The sequence below is a fragment of the Sitophilus oryzae genome, unplaced genomic scaffold (genome assembly GCF_002938485.1).
Source record: "Sitophilus oryzae breed Bouriz unplaced genomic scaffold, Soryzae_2.0 scaffold_1062_pilon_pilon, whole genome shotgun sequence".
In the NCBI taxonomy this organism is placed as follows: Eukaryota; Metazoa; Arthropoda; class Insecta; order Coleoptera; family Curculionidae; genus Sitophilus; species Sitophilus oryzae.
The window spans coordinates 1,291,539-1,317,144 of record NW_022145685.1 but is presented as its reverse complement, the minus strand read 5'-3'; the positions used below and the strand labels follow the sequence as shown (position 1 = coordinate 1,317,144).

The 25,606-nt window shown below is 32.6% G+C and overlaps 1 protein-coding gene across 2 annotated transcripts in view; it reads right to left on the bottom strand.

The window, feature by feature from the left end:
- The window catches only part of LOC115878135 (cilia- and flagella-associated protein 44), a 202,647-nt gene that overhangs the window by 16,903 nt on the left and 160,138 nt on the right, over positions 1-25,606 (bottom strand). For both annotated transcript variants that reach the window (XM_030894520.1, XM_030894513.1), the window contains exons 28-31: positions 22,943-23,133; positions 9,631-9,907; positions 6,137-6,404; positions 3,972-4,164 (exon numbers count right to left, since the gene is read on the bottom strand). In XM_030894520.1, coding sequence (XP_030750380.1) covers positions 3,972-4,164; positions 6,137-6,404; positions 9,631-9,907; positions 22,943-23,133 — 929 coding nt within the window. The remainder of the gene's footprint in view (positions 1-3,971; positions 4,165-6,136; positions 6,405-9,630; positions 9,908-22,942; positions 23,134-25,606) is intronic.

Genomic DNA, 25,606 nt, shown 5'->3' with positions numbered 1-25,606 from the left:
TTTGGTCACAACCTATTCCTAGGTTGTTATCTATTTTTTATACCCCTAGGTGATAAGAGTGGCCCACCCCAACTTTTTTTTTATTTTTTAGACAAATTTTTTATTTTAATTGTTTTATAGGGAGTGCTTATTTTTTTAGGGGGTGCATGTCCAAAATTTTCTTCTGGGTACACACTTTCATCACTTAAGGGACCTCTGTACAAAATTGCATACTCCTAGTCCTAGAACGGATTTTACATAAAAATTTTTACCCTTAGTTTTACCCCCTTAAGGAATGAATTCCAAAAATCGCTCTAATTATTCAATTACGCTACATAATAAACCTCTGTGCAAATCATCATATATAATCATCATCATATTCCTTGAACAGAATTTATTGTTCCAGAACGTTCAACCCCTCATTTCACACCCTTAGAGGGCGAATTTCCAAAAATTGCTTCTTAGTGCTAAATTACGTTAAATAAGGAACGTCTGCAAAATTCATACTTCTACAACCGATTTTAACAAATTTTTGTACAAATTTTCATCCCTTATTTTTCAGGGGATGCATGCCTAAAATTCGCTTCTAGGTACTCACTTTCATCATTTAAGGGACCTCTGAACAGAATTTTATACTCCTAGTCCTAGAACGGATTTTACATAAAAAATTATACAAATTTTCACCTAGTTTTACCCCCTTAAGGAATGAATTCCAAAAATCACTCTAATTATTCAATTACGCTACATAAGGAACCTCTGTGCAAATTCTCATATTCCTTGAACAGAATTTATTGTTCCAGAACGTTCAACCCCTCATTTCACACCCTTAGAGGGCGAATTTCCAAAAATTGCTTCTTAGTGCTAAATTACGTTACATAAGGAACGTCTGCAAAATTCATACTTCTAAAACCGATTTTAACAAATTTTTGTACAAATTTTCACCCCTAGTTTTACCCCCTTAAGGAATGAATTCCAAAAATCACTCTAATTATTCAATTACGCTACATAAGGAACCTCTGTGCAAATTCTCATATTCCTTGAACAGAATTTATTGTTCCAGAACGTTCAACCCCTCATTTCACACCCTTAGAGGGCGAATTTCCAAAAATTGCTTCTTAGTGCTAAATTACGTTACATAAGAAACGTCTGCAAAAATCATACTTTTAAAACCGATTTTAACAAATTTTTGTACAAATTTTCACCCCTAGTTTTACCCCTTAAGGAATGAATTCCAAAATCACTCTAATTATTCAATTACGCTTACATAAGGAACCTCTGTGCAAATTCTCATATTCCTTGAACAGAATTTATTGTTCCAGAACGTTCAACCCCTCATTTCACACCCTTAGAGGGCGAATTTCCAAAAATTGCTTCTTAGTGCTAAATTACGTTACATAAGGAACGTCTGCAAAATTCATACTTCTAAAACCGATGTTAACAAAATTTTTGTACAAATTTTCATCCCTTATTTTTAGGGGATGCATGCCTAAAATTCGCTTCTAGGTACTCACTTTCATCATTTAAGGGACCTCTGAACAGAATTTCATACTCCTAGTCCTAGAACGGATTTTACATAAAAAATTATACAAATTTTCACCCCTTGTTTTACCCCCTTAAGGAATGAATTCCAAAAATCACTCTAATTATTCAATTACGCTACATAAGGAACCTCTGTACAAATTCCCATATTCCTTGAACAGAATTTATTGTTCCAGAACGTTCAACCCCTCATTTCACACCCTTAGAGGGCGAATTTCCAAAAATTGCTTCTTAGTGCTAAATTACGTTACATAAGAAACGTCTGCAAAAATCATACTTTTAAAACCGATTTTAACAAATTTTTGTACAAATTTTCACCCCTAGTTTTACTCCCTTAAGGAATGAATTCCAAAAATCACTCTAATTATTCAATTACGCTACATAAGGAACCTCTGTGCAAATTCTCATATTCCTTGAACAGAATTTATTGTTCCAGAACGTTCAACCCCTCATTTCACACCCTTAGAGGGCGAATTTCCAAAAATTGCTTCTTAATGCTAAATTACGTTACATAAGGAACGTCTGCAAAATTCATACTTCTAAAACCGATTTTAACCTTTTGTACAAATTTTTATCCCTTATTTCTAAGGGATGAATGTCAAAAATTAGCTTCTAGGTACTCACTTTCGTCACTTAAGGAAACTCTGTACAAAATTTCATACTCCTAGAACTAACATTTTTTGTACAAAATTTCACCCCCCAGTTTCACTACCCTTAGGCTATACATTTCCAAAAATCGCTTATCAATGTTCAAATGCGCCACATCTGTGCAAAAGTTCATACTCCTCTGAAAAATCTGTACCTACGTACAGATTTTTTTTTTGTATAATTACATCCCTTTATCTAATTACACCCCCTTATGGGTCGAATTTTAAAAAATTACTTAGTAGTGCTCATCTTAGGGAACGAATTAATATTCTCCGTATTTACTCCAGTTTCCTAATACTAGCACAGATAACACATAATCATACTAGTTAATTTTTTATTGGAATAGAAGTAATTTTTATTAGAAGGTACAAAAAAAAATTAAAAATCTAAAATTTTATTTTCATAGCTACGTTTTTTTTCATAGCCTTAGGATGCCTCATGTTCTATCGAATATACGAAATATATAATCAATACATATTTCTTTAAATATCAAGAAATAAAATATGTTTGGCAACACCGTACGAAATATCGCCGCGCGTAGTCCTCAAAATTTAAAATATTAGCATTTTCAGGCTTCGATTATGTTCAAAAGCGCCACCGTATGACAAATCACTAAAGCTTCCACACGAGAGTTCTTAAAACTATAATATTTTTTGCTCATACTTATGTTTTTTTTAAATGGGACATTTCACACACAATGGGACAAATTTCAAATATTCAAATTCTTATAACTTTTGTCAGGAGAGTGTGCAAAATTCGAAAATAGCTGTGCAAAATTGTGCAAAATTAGCCGATTCGTTTGATATACACAAAATTCAATTTCGTGACAGATGGGGGGAAATTGCAAATTTTCAAACCTTCATAACTTTAATCAGGATGGTGTGCAAAATTCAAAAATAGGCGTGCAAAATTGTGCAAAATTAGACGATTCATTTGATATAAACAAAATTCAATTTAGTCACAGATGGGGGGAAATTTCAAATTTTCAACCCCTTATAACTTTCGTCAAAAGGGTGTGCAAAATTTAAAAATAGGTGTGCAAAATTTAAAAATAGGTGTGCAAAATTAGCCGAATCGATGTACATAGAAATAAATCAATTTCGTAACAAATGGGGGGGAACGACCAAGTTTGCCCCCCGTTTAAAAAACGGCTCTGGTTTCTCTTAGGTAAGTGTGCAAAATATCATTTATGGTGTGCAAAATTGTGCAAAATGTGTGCAAAATAGTGGTATATTTATTTTTCAATTTTCTCTAATACGGGGGGCAAACTTGACCGACCTAACCTTGCAGTCGAATATTGTTCTTTTTAAATCCTCTTTTAGTGCGAGGTGTACAAGATAGCCTATTAGCCGTTGTAAAAAAACTCATCGCACGCAACCTTATTAAAATATTTTTAACGGGAAAGCGGTAATGACGGCCCTTTATGTCCCTTAAGTGCTGTTAAGGAGGTGAGTTTTGTTGATGTAAATAATAACTGTTTATATATATTTATAATTAATTTATTTTTGTTTTCTAAAATATTTTGATTAAAAGAAAGCTTAATCACGTGACTAAAGGTTTATTTGGTATGATCTATATTATATAAGTTCCTCATATTTTTTTAATATTTAGAAAGTATTTGTAGTATTGGGTCTATGGTCTATAATGAAAGTGGTGACTATACTTTGTGGTGACTATATACTAAAGTGGTGACTATACTTTGGCGTCTATTTGTTTTAATTATTGAATTTCTTTTGAAAAATTTTGAATGCTAAGTAGAATTACGATCGACATAAATAACTGAAAAGAAAGAAAATTATACTTACTAGCCCGGTATACTTATACGTTTTTTAATTTGTTCTTTGTCTTCCTCGTCCTCTGTCTCTTGTTCACTGACATACTCATCATACTGAATCCATTGTTTTATTTCTTCCTCTTCGGTTTTTGAAACTGGTTTACCAGTCGTCCTTTCTCGTTCTTTTATTGTTTCTTTACGTTTTAACACCTCCTGTGCCATTCCTAGTTTACACTTTTTAATATTTATTTGATACAGATAATAATTATTACTTCTATAAGAATGAACACTACAAGGGTTTCGCAAATCAGAAGAGATGCAAAGATTAATCATCTTAATTAAAGAAATGTTGCGCCTTACAACATTATATCGTTATATTTCAAAATCTATAAATAACGATTACTTTCGAAGATATTTCGGATATCGTTATATTTCAAAATCTATAAATAACGATTACTTTCGAAAATATTTCGGAAAACCGAATTTTCCGGATTAATACATAATCATAGTGATCTCCACAGACTTACTTATCTCTATTTAATTATATGTGTGTTATCTAAGTTAATTTGTGGTACCTATATCCGTCTTTCTCCAATACATTAATTTTGTGGGAATCAGTCCCGGATCTACAATTTTTTTTAACCGTTGCAAATATTTGATAGTGCATACCCCTTGTCCGGTTTTGGTGCTTTGTGGAGCAAGTTTTTTTTATTTTCAATCCCATAGGAATTATATTATGATTTTGGTGCCCCCTGAAACTGCCGCCCTTGGCACGTGCCTCAGTTTGCCCCCTCCCCTCCCCTAGATTCGGTACTCTTACTCTCTATCCGATGGGAATATTCTTTATTATACAGGGTGAGTCTTAAATAAGTGCAAATATTTTTAGGGGTAGTATATTTCGATCCCAGAAACACGATTATAAGTTTTTTTTCGAAAAAAAATTTGAAAATTTGGAATTTTTTGATTATACATGGATTTTTTTAGCTTTTAGTTAAAAAATATAATTTCTTGATAATATGGCAACATAGGTAGTAGATTGAATTTAGAAAAAAGAAAATCCAGAACAGATCCAGTAGTTCTCAAAATTTTAGCAAAAATATTTTTTATTTGGAAATTTTCGAAGTGAAATTAGTCGGTTATTTTGGATTTATTTTAAAAACGGTAAATAGAAAATATGTTTCTTTTATCGAGATCTACCAATCCTGAAAATATTTGCATTTATTTAAGTCTCACCCTGTATATTGTTTAGCCTAGTGTGCTACCGCAATGTATTTGGGATCTCATAAGCTTTAAAAAAAACTGAAAAAATTCAGCGTCCTATTTAAGAAAATAACATTGATGATGGTTGTTAGGAAAGGAAACGTCAGTTGAAACCTTAATAATATCAAATTATAGTCATAGATAAAGGAAACGAGTTTAGATTGGAATGCTCGGCTTGCTGCCAAAACTTATAATTGTTTTGGAGCGCATATGCTGTAGGGCGCTGCCATAGCGGTTGCTAAGAATAACCGCAAACAAGAACTCCCATACAAGAACAGAAATAATTTTCTCTTGTCAAAGTGAGAATCTTCAAAAATTATAAAGTCTTTCAAAATCACAGTTCAAAATTTAAACCGCCCCCATTGAAAAAATACCGAAAACCGTTTAAAGCATCCATTTGCAAAGTAATTATTGCTATCTTGTGAGTGTAATTTATATTTTATTTATTCAAAGCTGTGATAATTGTAAAATTAAAAACTTAAAAAGCTGTGTGAACTGTGAACTGCAAAAACCATCGTGGATCGTGGCATAACGTCGGTTTCTAATGTTTCATAAGTTTAATGTTTGTAAATAGTTTCATAAGTATTTCATACATTTCCTTATATAAAATAGAGTTTCTTATATACAACACACTGTATTTTATTTAAAAAATTAATAGAAAATAATAATAAATTTGAATAAATAATATTTGGCGACATAATTCCGGAAAAAGCCGAACCGCTCCGAAATTATCAAAAGCCTTGGAGAGTGACAAATAGTATTTACATTGTCCTTATGGGCACTTTCCAAATTCAAAATAAAATCGAAATAGAAAGAAGGAAGATTCGGTTGCCATTGAAAGGTTCAGCAACGCGTAAAGTTGTTATGAGACAGTTGCTAATATTTATATGAGCAATTTTTTATTGTAATACTATAAAAATCGGAATATTATGCTACCTTTGGTTTTCAATAATTTTATTTCTTCTCTAAGATCTTGTAATGTTCGTTGCTGATCTGCTGCAATCTCTTCTAGTTTTTTCATATCCTTCATAAAATCTTTATGTATAGTTTCAATATATTGAAGTTTTTCTTTTTTCCTTTGCTGAGAATCAACAAATTTTGCCAGTTCTTTTTTCTCTTTATTCATTACTGTTAATAGCTCCAAACGCTTAGTATTTTCTTTCAACTCCTTGGCCAGGTCTATTTGGCACTGTACAATTTTTCTCTATAAATGAAATAATTTTTAGTTATAACCCCTAAGTTTTGGTATGAGAACACTCCCAATACACTAAAACACTTTACTCTGGACGCAATGTCTAACTAACCATTAGCTTCATTAAAGGTAAGTTATTATTCGCAAATTGAATCTTATTTTATTTTTCAGATAAAGGAATGATATTTGGTACGTTTTTTTATGATATAAATGAGGGATTGATTGACGTATTCAGTTAATTTTGGTCGATTCTACCGGAAATGACTTGATATTTAACCGCTACCCTCGGTATTATTGTTATTCGATAGAAAATGGCATTCACATTTTCACTTAAAAAATAGTATTTTAAATCTCAATCTAGAGAGCCACGGCCGTAAATGTAACGCCAGGTTTGACTCGAAATTACACTCGAAATATTAAGTATGCGGTACCAATTTATGTTTCAAGTAAAAAAAATGAGTTATGATTGAAAATAAGATTTAGGCATTTTTTAACCGGCCAGGAAAAGACACTAAGACAATCAAATTTGTTATTTTTTTAGTTAAAAATTTGAAAAGTTGACATAATATGAAATGTAATTATTTTCAAAATGTCATTTTCTGTCCAATAAAGCAAAACAAAAACACCCAGAGTACCATTTACAAATCAAAAGTTGTAGTCATTTCCGGTGAGTTGAGTTTAAATATCTTTGGATGAAACAGTGAAAGTTACCGAAACTAATTGAATACGTCAATCAATCCCCATTTATGTCATATACTGACATGCCAAATTTTATTTTTTATTAAAAAAGAAATAAAAAACTTATAGGGGTGAGCCACTTTTGTAAAACACTCGGTAGAACATATGAGTTCCTTTCCTTTTTATTCTTTTATACTGTTGATATATTTCCGTTAATATATTGTTGCGCTAAGCTGGTTCTGTTGGGCTTCTTTAATTTACGTTATACTCGTAGTTACGCCCTTGTAAAGAATGCCAATCAAGTGTCTTAGAGTTTTGTTTTAATGATATGCTGATGAAGCCCACATGGTTAGACAAACGCGTGTCCAGATTTCAAAGTTAACTGTTTTCGTGTATATTCTAGTAAAGAAGTTATACAATACGATCGAAAAAAAAACAGCGTCAACGATGGTTATGGAGTGAAGATCGCTGTCATCTTAGGTATGTCCCGGGTGGTCGACTAAGAATGGCTGTATCTCAGAAACTACTTATCGTATCACTTTAAAGGAAAATTGTAATAAGTAAATCGGCTAAGAGAAATCGTTGGAAATTATTTTCAAGTTCGAAAAATCGCGCATCTGTTCGAAAAATCGCGCAAAAAGGGCGCATCTGTGATGGCTAGTCAGAAAACAGGATTTTCCTCAAGAATAAAATATGCAGGTGGAGAGGTATTTTATATATTGCTATTATGTCAATCAATAGGAAATTTGTATTTTTTCTATACCAGGTGCGTGTCAAAAGTGGCTCACTCCTATAACTTTTTTATTTTTTCAGATAAAAAAACGAGATTTGGTATGTTAGTATATGACATAAATTAGGATTGATTGGCATATTCAGCTGTTTTTGGTCACTTCCTGTTTCACCGGAAATGACTACAACTTTTGATTTTTAATTGGCACTCTCGGTATTTTTTTTATTTTATGTGATAAAAAGTGACATTCTGAATAGAATGACATAATATCATATGTCAACTTTTGATATTTTCGCTTATTAAAAAATCGTGTTTTAAATTTCAATCTAGAGTGCCATGGCTATGTTAAAAATACTAATTTATAATCAATAAGCCTTGAAAAAATAGATTTGATCGTCTAATGTGTCTAGTCTCTTGTCCTGGCCGGTTAAAAGATGCCCAAATCGTATTTTTAATCATATCTCAATTTTTTCAAATGGAACGAGGGTGGCTCATTAGCATATTCGGAAAAATATTTTTTTTACGAATAATTTGATACCAAACACATGATATTTGAGTCACATTTTTGTTATGAACCGCATGTTATAATTTCAAATAAACCATATGCGAAAATTTCAAAAGTTGACATAATATGATATGTCGTTCTATTCCGAGTGTTATTTTCTATCGAATAAAGTAAAAAAATACAGAAGGTGTAATTTAAAAATCAAAAGTTGTAGTTATTTCCGGTGAAAGAGGAAGTGACCGAAAATAATTGAATACGTCAATCATTCCTAATTTATGTTATATCCTAACATACCAAATCTCATTTTTTAACTGAAAAAATAAAAAAAAGTTATAGGGGTGAGCCACTTTTGAGACGCACTCGGTATAGCGTATTTTTCTAGGTATTTTGCTATCCCGTTTATTCTTTTCCAAATTTCCATACCGTTTTAGAGAAAATTAAAAAAAACATAAAACATGAAGTTCAATAACAATCTATCAAAGAATGAAAACGAAATTACATTTCCATAGAAACGCTCTTTGATTTTTAGGAAAAAATTCAACCATATTTTCATGTTTTTCTAATTTTCTCAAAAACGGTATGGAAAATTAAAAAAGTATAAACGAGATTAAACTGTGCATAAAGAATGCATTTATCTCAAAATGTCAATAATTATATACGTTTATACTTTTCCAAATTTCCATACCGTTTTAGAGAAAATAAAAAAAAAATATGAAACATATGAAGTTCTAAAAATCAAAGGGCGTTTATATGATAATATAATTTGCATTTCATTCTTTGATGGTTATTATTAATTTTGATTAACGTGGTATTTTTTGCTGTTGTTAAAGTATCACATTTTCCGATACCTATTATAGCCCTTTCAGTAGTATTGAAGTAAATAAATTTTATGCTTTTTTAAATTTTAAAACTGCAAAAAATATGACGTTAATAAACATTGTATCAATAAAAAGATCAATAACAATCTATCAAAGAATGCCCTTTGATTTTTAGGAAAAAATTCAACCATATTTTCATGTTTTTCCTAATTTTCTCTTAAACGGTATGGAAATTTGAAAAAGTATAAACGGGATTAAACTATTTTAGAATAAGCAAAAGTTTTTCTGAAGAATGCATTTTTCTCAAAATGTCAATAATAAAAAAGTTTTTCCTCTTGTAAAGACAATCCAGGGACTGTAAATTGTCCCGTTCGAGATTATATATTGTATTGAAACACTATTCTAGAATGATATAAGTACATAATTAATTATTTATGTATAAGAAGATAAATCATGCGTAGGAAGATACTACTAACACAGATAACACATCTACTAATAAAAATTTACCTGCCAATGCTCGAGTTCATCTATGTATAACCCTTTGACGTCAGTCATTTTAATTCTTAAATCGTAAACCATTTTCTTCAATAAAACTTCCTCTAACTCGTTGACGTAATTTTTTTGAAATGATCGTTGCAATATTGCTCTTTCAAGTTCATTTATGTCCACAACTTTTCCAAACTTTTCCTTCAAAAGACTAACTATTTCCATCTTCAAATGGCTCACTTTTCGTTTCATGTATATTAAGTCCTTATGTAGACGCATTAAATGTGTTAAATATGTGCTACAATACATTAATGCCCACTTGCACCGTTTGTATAAACTTTGTTTAAAGGCTAAACAGTGATTAACTATACATATTTTATTATAGTTAATCACTGTTTAGCCTTTAAACAAAGTTTATACAAACGGTGCAAGTGGGCATAAGTGTTAGTTTCTACAGATAAAACAAAATTGAAATTAAATTCCATCCCCAAAATATTTTCTGGTATTACTTATCTATATTCGATCCCAATTAAACTTTTAGTTACGTAATCGAGGACGCGATTTTTAAAATTATTGTTTCCAACCCAAGGTGCGATGAGTTTTTATTATAGAGGGTGGTTCAAAAACATGTGCCATCTCTCGTGGGGAGATACCTCACGTAAAAATAAGATTTTTTTTATATCAACATATAGGTCCGATTCTGCTTTGTTTCGTAGCTACAGGGTGTTAAAGTCTTAATATTCTTTTGATTTATTATAATTTTCTTCCAAACACTTTTACCGTTTCGAATGAAATTTTGATGGTAAAAATAACTATAAATGCGACATATTTTAAAGCTAAAAAAGTGTCGACATATTCACCAGGGACGTGCATATGGGTTATCACTGGAATATTTCTCTAAAAAAAGCATGTACGCCACTGAGTTTTTTTTCTCTTGTTAACAAAATAGTGTAAGCAGTTTAATGCTAATTAAAAGTTGTCTCTTGATATTTTGTCGATTTTGGCCGCCTTGATGAGATAAACGCAATTTTATTAACTTGCCTTGATCCAAGAAACAACCTTTATAGTTATAAATGATACAAGTTCGATACGAATATCATAATGAAACGCGTGTAACGTTAAGGCTTAGTTACACTTTCATTAAAAAGTTCGTACCGAACGTGTATTATTCAAAATTTAATCTACGACGCGACACGAGGGTCGATCCAAAGAGATTTGATTTAATTTAAAATATTAGAGATATCCTCATAAAAATTAAAATTCAAAATTATCAGGTGCCCATATTAGTCGACGCCGTGGTAACCGTGCTTGTTGTTTGTTTCCATTTTGACTTTGCCAACTCAATTATTGATGTTCAATTTTGTGTTAAACGTTCAGTTTTAGCATGGTTTTAGCAAAAAGCATAAAATAATATTATGGGTGATTCTGATTCTGAAAGTGTCCCTTCGGATATGAAGGCGTTGCGCAAAACGTTGTCGATTCCCTACTTCCCAAAAAATCAAGACAAAGGTACGAGCAAGCCTATGTAAAACTTGAAGATTGGTGTAAAGGGAAAGGAATTAAGAATAGTAGTAACGAAAAAGTTCTCATGGCATATTTTGAACATCTTTCAAAACATAGGAAGGCTTCATCACTTTGGGTATGTTATTCCATGCTATATACGTTCAGTTATATCAGTGAAGAGAAATACAGATATTGGTAAGTACGTCCATTTAATTGCATTTCTAAAAAGAAAATCGGAAGGATTTCGGTCAAAAAAAATCGAGAATTTTAAGAAAAGAAGACATAACTCGTTTTTTTGTGGGAAGCCGAAAGCCGATGATAAAACTTATTTCCTGACAAAAGTTTCATTGATAGTGGATAGTGGGACTTGCCGGAGCCTGCCAGCGTATCGAGTTAACAAATCTGCAGCTGCAAAATGTTACAGATGAAGGACAATGCATTCATGTCATTATTCCATTTACGAAAACAAAGATATCACGAGATTTTTTTTATAACGAAACGGAATGTTGAAGGAATAAATATGGTGGAAATGGTTCGAAGATATATAGCTATGCGGCCAAGCAACACAGAGCATACTCGATTTTTTGTGGGGTACAGAAATGGAAAATGTATTAAGCAACCCGTTGGCATTAATATTTTAGGGAAAATGTCGTATAAAATAGCATTTTTCGTAAAGCTTGATTTTCATGCATCCGTTGTCCGACGATACGTTGATACGATATTAATTTTATTGGTAGAATTTAAAGACTTTGATTGGTTAGAAAATAATGCAGTTTTTAAATGTATTGCATTTTCATGCCTCCGTTTATCGGATATACGTTGGTGTTATTTTATATTTTCGTTTCCATAACGATTTTGCTATTTTACTGATATTTTTATTAAGGTTAGATTAGATTTGTCAAAAAAGTGTCAAAACGTCCGTTATCGTATGAACCTTTGAATAAGAAGACTAAGGAAGGAGCATATCAAAAATCTTAGGTACACCGCGATCGGCCTCAAATATGGCCGACTTAAATTCCGGTTTATCAGTGTCGTTCTAATTTTATTTAAAAAATGTAAAACTATGATGTAGGGTAGACGTGGGGTAGACTCAATAATTTGTTGTTTTATTTTACGTTGTGAATAAATGTTGGTAGTTATTAAAATTGTTATAAAATATATAATTCTAATAAAAAATAGATAAGTTATAATAAGTATTTATTAACACAAACATCCGATACGCTACTGAAGCAGGTAAGTCAAATTAACGTATCTAAATTCTTTGACATCTAATCTTTGACAAGTAATAAATAAAAGCTAAAATGCAAGCAAAATATATAATTTAGTTAATTTAAGTGAATTTCATAAATGATCGGTTTACTACACGTATGTATATTATATAGTCACTTACTAGCGAAAAGTTGTACCATTATTTCACTCAATTTTAACCGAGATCTACCGCACGCTACACAACCAACTATTTTAGAGTCTTTTTCGATAAATCGCGATAGTGTCACTGTTAATTTAAGTTCTGCCACAATTTCCATCTAGATTTACTACCTTTATACAACTATCAGTAGTAGAATAAATAATAAATAACATAAAATAAGCTCCGTAAAGACTGACAAATCCACAAAATTTCAAATCAAATTCAAATGTGTCAAATGAATCGTCAAACAGAACTGTCAAGGATCCCCACCCTAGAGAGCTTTTATGGTGCCTTTTCCGCCCACCATGCATGAATACATGGATAGCATTATGCTCCCTCCTTAGTCTTCTTATTCAAAGGTATGAACGGGTCCGTTGACGGGCTGAAGTAAAATATTTACGGATGAAAAGTGGCGCGAAAACGCTATGACCAATCAGAGCACCGTCGGACCATCGTATCAACGTATAACGGATGCATGAAAATCAAGCTAAGTCTTCAAAATCCATACATACATACATATATATACAGCCGTTACTCGCTGACGAGTATTCGACACACATAAAGAAAATGGTCACGCAAGGCGTTTTCTTTCATGAGCTTTTCTGTGACTGAAAAGCCCGATACGTGATGTTATCTGCCTACCGCACTCCGGACATTCAAAAATCTCATTGCTTTGTTGCCTCTCTACTTTTGGTTGCCGCTGTTAACTGAGTTTACAACCCTTCTCCATTGAGTTCTATTGTGAGCTGCTTTTTCCCACTCATTCTGCATGTTAATTCCCTTTAAATTTTCGTGGAAAATGTCCTTGTATCTTTTCAGTTGTCCACCCGGCCTCCTCTTACCGTCCACAAGCTCACCGTAAAGCAGAGATTTTGGTATGCGGTTTTCTTGCATTCTGCATACGTGACCAGCCCATCTTAAGCGGGATTTTGTGACCATGACTTCAATTTTTGTGGAAACTTCAAATTTTCGTGGAAAATGTCCTTGTATCTTTTCAGTTGTCCACCCGGCCTCCTCTTACCGTCCACAAGCTCACCGTAAAGCAGAGATTTTGGTATGCGGTTTTCTTGCATTCTGCATACGTGACCAGCCCATCTTAAGCGGGATTTTGTGACCATGACTTCAATACTCTAGCAGTTAGATTTTTCAAGGACCGATACGTTTGAGACATGATGGAACCACCGGACTCTTAAGAGTTGTCTAAGGTGTCTCTGTTGCAACTTGTCCAATGCGTTCATGTGTCGGCGGTAAGGCACCCAGGTTTCGCTCCCATATATCATGGTGGGGATTATAATTGCTCGGTATATTGCAAGTTTTGTTTTTGTACTCAAGTCATGATTGTAGAAAACCCTGTCTTTTAATTTCCAGAATGCTCTTGAGGCGCTACTAATCCTGTGCTGAATTTCAGAGTCAATATTGGTCTTTTCCGAAATCAAACTGCCAAGGTAATTGAATTCCGCCACATATTCGAATAGTTCTTCTCCGATTTTTATAGCATTGTTGTGATCTTCCGGGGGGGAGTGCACATGATTTTAGTTTTGCCGATGTTCAGCTTAAGGCCCAAAGCCTCGTATGCCCAGGTATATGTGTTCAACATTTCTTGTAATTGTTGTACCGTGTTTGCAACTAGAGCGCAGTCGTCAGCGTATTGAAGTTCTGTGATAAATTTTGTACGTGTTTTTGCCCTGAGTCTTTTTATGTTGAACAGACCGCCGTCATATCTGTTTCTAATGCCCATCCTGCAGTTTGCTGTCCACTATAATGGAGAGCGCTGCCATGAATATGTTGAATAGGAGAGGCGCTAAGACACATCCCTGCCTAACTCCTGTATTTGTTAGGAATGGGTCGCTCAGTGATCCATGATGTGACACTCTTGACTTGTTGTTGTTATGGAGGCTTTTACACACTGTAAGAAATTTGTTGGGTACACCGAACTTTTCCATAATTGCCCAAAGCGCATCTCTGTTCACAGAGTCGAAGGCTTTTGTTAGATCGATGAATGCAACATAAAGTTTAGACTGCTGCTCTTTTTTTTCCTGTAGTTGACGGATGGAAAATATGGAATCGATTTGTGCCGCGCGGTTGGTACGAAAACCCGTTTGCGATTCTGGAAGAATTTTTTCTATATGTGGGTGCAGGCGGTTTGACATTATTTTTTGCAAGAATTTTTCCGCCGATAGCCAATAGCGAAATTCCCCGGTAATTTCCGCAGTCTGATGCACTTCCTTTGTTCTTAAATATATTCACTATATTCGCATTGTGAAAATCCTGAGGTACCTCTCCGCTTTCCCATACGACATCAAAGAGAGCCTTAAGATGACCAATAAGTTCTTTACTTGCACACTTATAGATTTCCGCCGGAATATCGTCACAGCCAGCTGATTTGTTGTTTTAAGCTGTTTTATGGAGGTCTTTATTTCTTGTTCTGTTATTGGGATGTCTAATACATCGAGGCTGTTATACTGAGGTATTGTGTTTAATGCTTCCATATTGGGGTTGTTTTCTTGGTTAAGGATATGGGTGTAATGTTCTTTTCCAGCGATTTCTAATTTGTTCTTCCTCTCTTTTAGAAGTTCGCCATTTTGAGCCATGATTGGGCAGCTTACCTTCTTAGTTGGGCCGTATACTTCTTTTACAGCCTCGAAGAATTTACGATAATCGTGATGCGTGGCGTACTCTTGAATCTGATTCGCTTTTTGTGTGTTGTTGGCTGCTTTAAAGTTGTCTACCAGTCTTGGATTATGTGGATTTGCAGTGACGGCTTGATATGCTCTATGCTTTTGTTCCAACAAAGCCTGTATATGCGGTTGATTTTCGTCAAACCAGTCTGGTTGTTTCTTTTTTGTTCGACTTTCCCAGTACTGCTTCGCTGGTTTTATGAATCGCATCCCTTAATTGTGTCCAGCCTTGTTCAGCTTCCAATACTGAGATTGAAGTTATCGGTGGAAGTGATTCTTTGATGGCTTCCCGGAGGGCGTCGGCGGTATTGTTGTTTTCTAGGCCCCGTACGTTCAATCTGGTCATGTTGTTTTGCTTTTTACAGCGTGGATGTTTGGGTTTTAACTGGATTTTCATTTTTGAAATTAAAAGTCGGTGGTCAGTGCCGCATTCGGCATCTACTCTAGCTTTGTGAGCCTAACATCTTTTAGATGCGTCCTTCGAACGATTATGTGGTCCAATTGATGCCAGTGGCCTGATCTAGGATGTTTCCAGGTACCTTTAAACTTGTCCTTCAACATGAACCACGTATTGGTGATGCAAAGATTATACTCTGCGCATGTTGTTAATAAGCGTTCACCATTGCTATTTGCGTTTCCCATTCCATGTTTTCCCAATACGTCAGGCCATATTTCCTGTTGTTTGCCTACACGGGCATTAAAGTCACCTAGCAAGATGATTCGTTCGTGCTTTGGAATTCGTTGAAGGGCATTTTGTAAAGCTTGGTAAAATTTATCCTTATCTTCAATTTTAGCGTCAAGGGTGGGAGCGTAGGCACTAATGATGTTGACGTAAGTTTTGTCTGATATGGGGTACCTTAGGGTCATAAGACGTTCGGAGACACCAATAGGTACTTCTGTTAACTTGGTGGCGATTTCGTTTTTGATCGCAATGCCTACACCATGAATTCTCCTGTGTGTTGCGGGATGACCTTTCCAAAAGAAGGTGTAATGCTCCTCAGTGAGACTACCTTCATCTGCAAAGCGTGTTTCGCTTAGAGCGGCAACATCTATATTTAATCGGTGGAGTTCCTGTGAGACCAGTGCTGTTCTTCTCTCTGGTCGATTTGAATTTATCTTGTCCAGTAGAGTGCGGACGTTCCACTCCGCGAACGTGAAACATTGATGTTTTTTGTTTCTCCGATGATACGCTCGAGTAGGCACCCCGTCCCGGAGATCCGATTGAGGGGGTATTTTACCTCCGGACGATAATTTTGTCCCACTCGAATGTTCCATCATTGCTGTGTGTAAGCTGCGTGAAAAGGTTTAACTGTGGCGGTTACGCTGCCGCACAGTTTTGGCTGCAACTGTAGCACGGGATGGCTATGGCACAGTGAGGACTGCGACGATAGTTCCCTTGTGCTACGTTCTCGGCCGGCTAGGTGTATCAAAATCCACAACAATACACTGGGCATTGTTTCCGTAGATCGTCTGCGTCGTTGCTTGCAGATTCAGGAGTGGATTTATTAACTGTTAAAAGACATGGTGGTTGGCGCTCTAACACAGTGTCAGAGAGCTATATAGAAAATTCCAAAGAAAATAAGAAAAAAGTGTCATGTAATATTTTGGGTAACATTTCTGGCAATGATGGGTCTTCAACAAGTTCAAGCACTGAGGAAATAAATTTACTTTCTAAAAATTCAACTCACCTGTCATCGTCTGGAATTCATTTAACCAATTGTACTGATATAATTAATGTTTACAATAAATAAACGTAGGTACCTTTTTTTGCTTGTTTCTTATTTTAAAATTTGTGTATTATTATGAAAGCCATAATGACATCCAAATGACAATGTTAAATGTGTTATAATGACATTGTCGTAGAATAAACAATTTAATATCATTAACTTGCGAAAGTTTTAAATAAGTACTCAATGATTCCTCATCAATATGAAAAACAGTTCCTATAAACATGGGTATGGAAATGCATAGTTTTAAAGTTACAGGATGTTAAAACTTTTTAAATTTTTTTTTAATTATCTTAAATACCATTCTTTTTTTATTTGAAATTGTTGTATGTTGGACTAATAGTAAAAATAACTAATAGTAATAATATTTAATAATAAATTAGGTAAAATGTATAATTTATTAATTTTATTTTTATTTTAATTTTATTAATTGTGATTAATAAAATTGCGTTTATCTAATCTAGGAGGCCGAATTGAACAACGTGATACACAATTTTGGTATCAAAAGAAAAAAAGTTAGTGGCGCACAGGTTTTTTTTTGAAAAATATTCCAGTATGTATCCCATATGTACGTCCCTGATGAGTTTATTGAGACTTTTTTAGCATTAAAATATGTAACACTTTTACCCCCAAAATTTTATTCAAAGCACTAAAAGTACTTGGAAGAAAATTATAATGAATCAAAATATTATTAAGACACCCTGTAGCTACGAAACAAAGCAGAATCGGACCTATTTTGATATGAAAAATAAGTCTTATTTTTACGCGAGGATGGCACATGTTTTTTGAATCATCCTGTATATTTTATTATACAGGGTGTCCCAGAAATAAGTGCAAGTATTTTAACTGGTAGTATAGTTCAACCCCAGAAATACGCCTATGAGTTTTTTTTGGAATTTTTTTTAGTTTTTATTAAAAAAAATAATTTCTTGATAATATGGCAACATAGGTAGTAGATTAAATTTACAAGGAAGAAAATCCAGAAAATCCAGTGGTTCTCAAAATTTTAGAAAAAATTTTTTTTTTGGAAATTTTCAAAGTAAAATAACAACGTGTATTTTGGACTTATTTGAAAAACGATAAAGAGAAAATATGTTTCTTTCATCGAGATCTACCACCCCTTAAAATATTTGCCCTTATTTCTGGGACACCCTGTATTTATCTTTGTTATACTTTATAAAAGCTCATCGCAACTTTATTAGAATATTTTGATCGGGAAAGCGGTAGTAATGGCCCTGTATGTCCTTTAAGCCGGCCAAGCTTAATCACGTGACAAAAAGTTATAGCCTAGGAATTGGCCTTTTCCAGATTTTTTAATTTGTTCGTAAGAGGAGCAGCGGCGCGCTGTGAAATTTTTAGAAGAGGAAGCGACTCGACTATATAAGGTAATAAAAAATACCGCAGAAATGTGCAGATATTTTAAGGGGTGGTAGATCTCGATAAACGAAACATATTTTCTCTTTAACGTTTTTCAAATAAGTCCAAAATAACTGAATTATTTAACTTTTTTAGAAATTTTCGAAAAAATTATTTTTTGCGTAAATTTGAGAACCTACCAGTTAAAGTATCTGTACTTATTTCTGGGACACCCTGTATATGTTATGTCATAGGACTATCTAAGGACTGTATAGTATATATTCTAAAGAACTGTTCGATCGCGTCAAGTCGCCGCTGTCGTAGTCGCCGTGGAATGCTACGTCACGCGCTGACCAGCGCTCCACAGTGAGGCGGATGGTTATTCTAGCGGGACAAAATCTCAAGAGCAATGTTTGGGACTTAAAATCTAAGAACGTAGCAAATGGTTTAATATATAGCAACTATTATTTATTTATTAACAACTTAATTTATTAATAAATAAATACAAGATAATAAAACTATGATATTATTATTCGTACATGACACACAAAAACCGTATTGTAAACTATTACCAAATACATAAAATTATGATATCAGGTGAAATACTTACAAAAAACTCTTTAGCAGTTATTTTTTAATTACTTTGTAATCTTCTCATATTTTATTTTAAAAAATTATATTTTATTTTAAAAATATTAAGATAGATATTTTAATTTTAATTTTAACACTCGGTAATTGTAAATTCATATATAGTAAGTATCTAAGACAATTTTTTAAACTCAGTGCCTTTTGATGAAGTTGTTTACTGTTTTTATACTATCCGATTGAAATGAAACTTTTTGGGCATTCACCTGTTAAGCTTGAACTCCCTGTGACTGTGACTACCTGTGTTGGTAACTATTGGTAACTCAAAAGATCTGCATCATTCAATATATCGATATTTGAAAAAAAGTGAAAGTTTGATATCTGCAGAACAAAGGCACGAAGGATTTTAACAAATAATATACGTACAGTAGAAAAGTACATACCTTTGGCAATCTTCAACATAATTTGGCTTTGGAATAAAATATAAGCAGTTGTAAATATTTTGTTTTCGTATTGTTACGTTTTTCGTCGGTTCCGTGTGGATAGAAAGTCACAATTTATTTAATGTAAGGCTGAGTTCACACGGCACGGGTCCGCAACAGTATGATCTCTGCCTTGCTGAGCAGAAAACGACCAAATTTGGTAGATAAAAATGTATCGAAATACAAAGAATATTCATGCATTTTTATATCAATTGGAATGTCTACTATTTATTCTTACAGTACACATTTTTTGGCTTATTTCTAATCAAACGCTTTTGTCCCGCTAAATTTATCTTCCAACGCACTGTGCGCTCGTCCGTCAAATGCAAAAATACTTAGACAAGAAAAGAGAGGGGACAGGTAACACGGCAGCCGAAAGTGAGGCAAGTTGTCACCACGCGAAATTCTCCAATGGCGTAGCATCAGAAATTAGCTTGTACCTAGACGGTACAAAATATTTATTAAAACGTAAACTAATATATCGTTCATTTTTGAGTAATGCATATACAATTTTGTATTTTATAGTCTCACCTTTATAATATTAGAATATCTAAGTCGATAATGCAAAATTTATTTAACAGTCACAGTGGACTGATTATCAAGACAATTATTTATTTATTAACGTGTGTATAATGTATAATTAAATAAAAAATAATGTAATAACATATGTTTTAAACGTATATACATATATATATATATGAGCTTCAACAGTATATATATATATATATATATATATATATATATATATATATATATATATATATATATATATATATATATATATATATATATACTGTATGATCGAAAAAAACGGCGTCTTGTTTGTTTGGAAATGACAATTTCACAAATGAATATTAAAAATTACATTATTCATTGAATCCGTAAGCGAGTGTGAAGGGAATTGACTAGATTTATTATTATACCGTATAATCGAAAATAAACGACGTCCAGTTGGCTTGTAAATTACGATCGATGATATTCCCCATATAATTCTACATATAAAATGACATAAAAACTATACAAAACGACATCGAAAAAAGACGGCGTCAGCGATAGCTATGAAATGAAGATCGCTGTCATTTTACATGTAAAATTATATGGGGAATGTCGTCGATCGTCATTTACAAGCCAACTGGACGTCGTTTTTTTTCGACCATACGGTATAATAATGAATCTAGCCATTCCCCTTTACACTTGCGTATGGATTCAACGAATAATGTAATTTTTAATATTTGTTACCTTCAATCATAAGAATATCCTAATTTTCCACAAAAAAATAAACAATTCTAGAAGCTTTGTGTTATTTTATTTATTTTTAAATTTTTATTAATTACTCACTGAGACTATTATTATACACCTAAATTAGCAAATTTTTTGAAAGAATATTTAAAAAGATATATGTAGTAACAAGTAGCCCACCACAAGTTTGTCCACCCCCAGCAAATCTTGGCAGGTAAATTTAAGTTTTATATAACAACTATACATACATATAGATTTTTTATCACTACAATTTTTAATTTTTTTTATAGTTTACAATTATTTTACTTATTTGATAACAATACTTTATACATTTTTTTACATGTAAAATATATAAAAAAAGTTTATTGCAGAAATTGTATTTCTCTGATTATAATTCCCTACGCCACTGGAGAAATCCATGCTGAGTAGCATTATTTATAGTTTTAAACATTAATTATAATAAAGGATATTGAAAATACTACTTGGAATTATTAAAAATAGTTTGGTTTGGATGTGGTACAAAACATATTAAAAGCATTTTAAATATTTTACTGCTATAATGAAAAAATTTACATTTTATGACTACATAGCAAAAGTTGTGTATCGATTTTTACCTGTGAAATGTAATTCCAGCCACTTTTTTCTCGCTTCGGCCTTTGCAGCCATACGCTGAACATCTCACCATACTAAACAATACAGTTTATAAATTTAAAACAAAACAGTTGTCACAAAAAACATAAAAATTCTTTCGGTGTCACCTCGAAATCTTGTCACCAAAGTATGGCCGCCTATCGAATTTTGGCCTCACTAACCGATCACGGGAGAATATGCGTGTTAGCCGTCCCCTCTCTTTCCTTGTCTAAGCAAAAATAACTGTCACTGTCAATCTTTAGCGCCAACTTCAACTCGGTCCCCAGATGACGTATAAAAACTGACAGTGCAGGAAGATAGGAATCGAACTATCCTTATCTCTATAGTATACTTGACGATAGGGATGTCGCAAAAATAAAATAAATCGATATTTTGAATCGATTCAAGATCGGACATAACAAGATCGATCCAGAAAAAAATCGGTAACCAAAGATCGATCTTATTAAATATCGATATTCGATTCTGAGGGTGCAGCCACACTATCCTAAAAACGGCGTATCGGCGTAACGGCGTAATGACCTTGAATAGATTTCCAGTAATTCTATTGGCTGAAACATTCATCTGTCAGAAATTTTATCTGTCAAATTCATCTGTCAAAAATTTCAGCCAATAGAATAACTGGAAATCGATTCAAGGTCGTTACGCCGTTACGCCGTTTTTAGGATAGTGTGGCTGCAACCTGAATGTATCGGTGTACTGGTATAATAAAAATACGATATAATCATAAAAAAATTAGATACATAAAAATCGTAAAACCGTTTATTAACACATTTAAAATTGAAACTGAATAACAGTCATCCCAAACTGAATCAGAAACACCCACAAACCGAGACATACTTGTAAAAATTAAAAATACTATAACAATGTTAAAATATAATTATTCGGCTTTTTGCATGCTTATGATGATTTTGACACAGAATTTGTAAATTCTGTAATTTTGATATATCAGTCGGTTGGAAAGAAGCTAAAATCAAAAAATATTCTGTTATCTAAAATATAAAAATATGGGAATCACCGACAAAAATCTGACACCTAATATCAAAGTGGTAAACAGACCTCGGCGCATGCGGTATCGAGCACTTACACTTAATTTTTCATTGCTAGATGGCGGAATTTTGGAGTTGTTATTAGAGATGCACCGGAATCAAATATTCAAGCAAAACTAAAGTTTTTTTTTATTCTAACAAATAAATAAACCTGTAAAAATGTATAAATAAAATCGATCTTCGATGTTGAAAAAAAATCGATTCTACCAAAAGATCGTTTGATAAAAATCGATCGATTTTAATCGATATTTTCGGCAAAAAGATCGATCTTCGATTAAAATCGATTCGAATCATGCATCCCTACTTGACGACTATCAACAAACAAATATATAATAAATAAGTTATTATTATATACATATTATGGTTTCAAGATTTATGTATCTAGAAACTTTTAAATACTGATTTTAGACAAAAGTGTCAATTTTTTAAATATGAATCGGACCAACAAAAATGATCATGGATTGTCATTTTCAAAAGAAATTTGACGGGGACTTATTTTTCAATCGTATAATATAACACTACGATTAATAAGCCAGGATCAAACGCCATTTAAATCATAAAGAAAGTTATAGTAGGTAATTTTTTTAACTGTCAAATTTTGTAACTTTGTAATCAGCCAAAGAATTTGGTCATAGGGATAGCTTATGATAGTACTTACTCATGTTTACTTTGTTCATCTAAAGCTTCCGACTGTAATAATCCAACTCTGTTATATAAACTTGTAAGTTTTGATTTGGGAAATACCAAAAAGTCAGATATGTCACTCGATTCGGGATTAAAGCCATAAATTTGGTCAATATGCAGAACAACTGTACATCTTACATTATTCAGTTTCTTTTGTTTTTCTCTCTAAATTTATAAGGTAAAAAATAAAGTAAAGCCGTTTAATATTTTTTTAATACATATAGAAAAATCAATAGAAGGTGGCACGTACGTCATCAAAGACATCGAAACTATTACGAAATTAAATTTCCAACAAATAAAAATTCGTTTCAAACTTCGAGCTTACTTTTTTCTTTTTCTTATAATCTTATATCCTAGTCTTTGATCCTAGTTATAAAGACAGCACGCTGTAGCATCAAGTAATCGAATTGGCCTAAGAAAAGGCTTTATGTTGGTAGCCATGGCAAATGTCGCTTGTCATGAGATTTTTCTTAGCAAATCTGACATTTGTTTTTTCGATTTTATTAATTTTTCTGATCTGCGATTTGCCATTTTCAATTTTATTCCGAGTTTTCTCTGACAAGTTCGAATTTAAATCTGCGGTTTTTTTAGTTAAAATCGAAATTTGCTTTATTAAAACGCCAAAAATATTGCCAAATAAAGTCGCTAAATAGAATCGGCAACTTGTTTCATTTCTACTCAATTATCTTGAGCAGGAAAGAGATCATGATTAGCCCTTTACCATTAAACTGCGTGCAATGATGTAAATATGGATATAGGTTTTGCGGCTTTTGAAAATATAAAGAAAATACAAAACGATCTTTCAGCGTATTTCAGTTGCGCTCAATATCAGTTTATGGACTCTGAGTAGAATAAAAAAGTGAAGAATAAATTAAGTATTCTACCAATTAGAACTTTATATACATTTTTCAGCTTTCATTCGGAAAACTTGCTAATTTTCAACTTCATTTAAACAGAATTTGCTTGTGTAATAATCATAGACAACGCATCAACAACATAAAATGTAAAAAAGTCCAAGTAAAACCAAGTTTATTTTATTTAGTTTCTGTTGAAGCACCTATTGAGAAATTTTGTTATAATTTTTTTTGTTTTTATATTCGGTATCAATATTAGACATCTTCATTTCTGTAATAATTAGAATGACATAGCTATTGCACGATATGATATTCCACTACAAGTTGGCTTGGAAATGAATATGGATGATATCTATACTAATATATAAAATCCTTAAGTGACTGACATACTGATTAATCACGATCCTGCTGAAACCACTCAACGTAAGAAGCTCAATTTTGGCATACAGGTTGATTCTAGGGTGTAGAGGTTCGATAAGAAGGGATTTTTCGAAATTCCAGTTCCAAGAGGGTGAAACCACCCCTCAAATATTACAATATTTTTTATTTAAAAAACGGTCAAGTTCGTATGTTTATTTATGTAATGTTCTTTAAAATCAAAGAAGCGATTGCCATACATTACTAACATCTACAGATGCATGAGCAATACATTTACTTTTATTAGATTGAATTAAAAAAGAAAAGTGAAAAACATCAAGAAATGGCAAACGATTACCTCTCTCTACTTCTAAAGTAAATTTTATGGTAGGTTCGCGAGAATTTACATAAATAAACATAACATACGTAAAATTTAAAAATAATCATACAGAAAGTTTGGGCTTTTTGGTTTTACCTTATTAAGTAATTATCAGGTAGTAATTGTTAATTTTGAAGTTTAACTTAATATAATGTCATTTTAACAGAACGTCAACGATTTCTTGTAGACGTATCTGTTTTAAAAAATAAAGTGTTCTCGAATAGTTCAATTTAAATATTTTAAATAGTTTTTTTCTTGATTCTTTATATTTTTTTGCTTCCGACGACGGAAAGAGAAAACTTTCCGAAACGTTAAGCATTTTTTTCTTTGTTAGGCAAATTTTTATTACTGTAAACACAACTTCTGACAAGCAGCGTCCGTTTAGGTTTAACGCACAAGTGTTTACAAAAAATAACTATTTTATTTTGTAGATTTTTCTTGCAGTGCAGTGGCGAAAAACCCATAAGGATTTTTTTTGGATAGAAGAATTTCATTCATTCATTTTCAGTTTTTTTACATATTTTGAATTTTTTTAAAAAATCATACAGGGTGTTCCAAAAAGTTGGGTAATGGATTAACCACGATTCTGCTTAAACTGCTTGACGTAAAAAGCTTATTTTTGGCAAACGGATTTTTCGAAAGTAAAATTCCAACGAGATGAAACTACCCGTCAAATATTACCAAGTTATATAATAATATCCCCATATTGTTTTTTCTCATGCTGACATAAATGTGAGAAAATTTTATCCAGTTTGTACGTTAATGGAAATTCTTGCTTTGCTTTATCATCACCATTACAAATGATTAATTCGACGCGAACGAAGTCGCTGGTACACGCTGGTTTTTTTATAATTATGGTGTCGTGCAATTGTCAAGTCATTATAATTATCACAGAAATAAAGATGTTTACTATTGTAACTTAATTTATAACAAAACTGTTGAATAGGTGTTTCAATAGAAACTAGTGGCAGGCAAACCCGTTATTTTTAAATAACAGTTGAAACTCTTACTGTTATTTATATATGACATCTTAAAATAACAGGTTTCC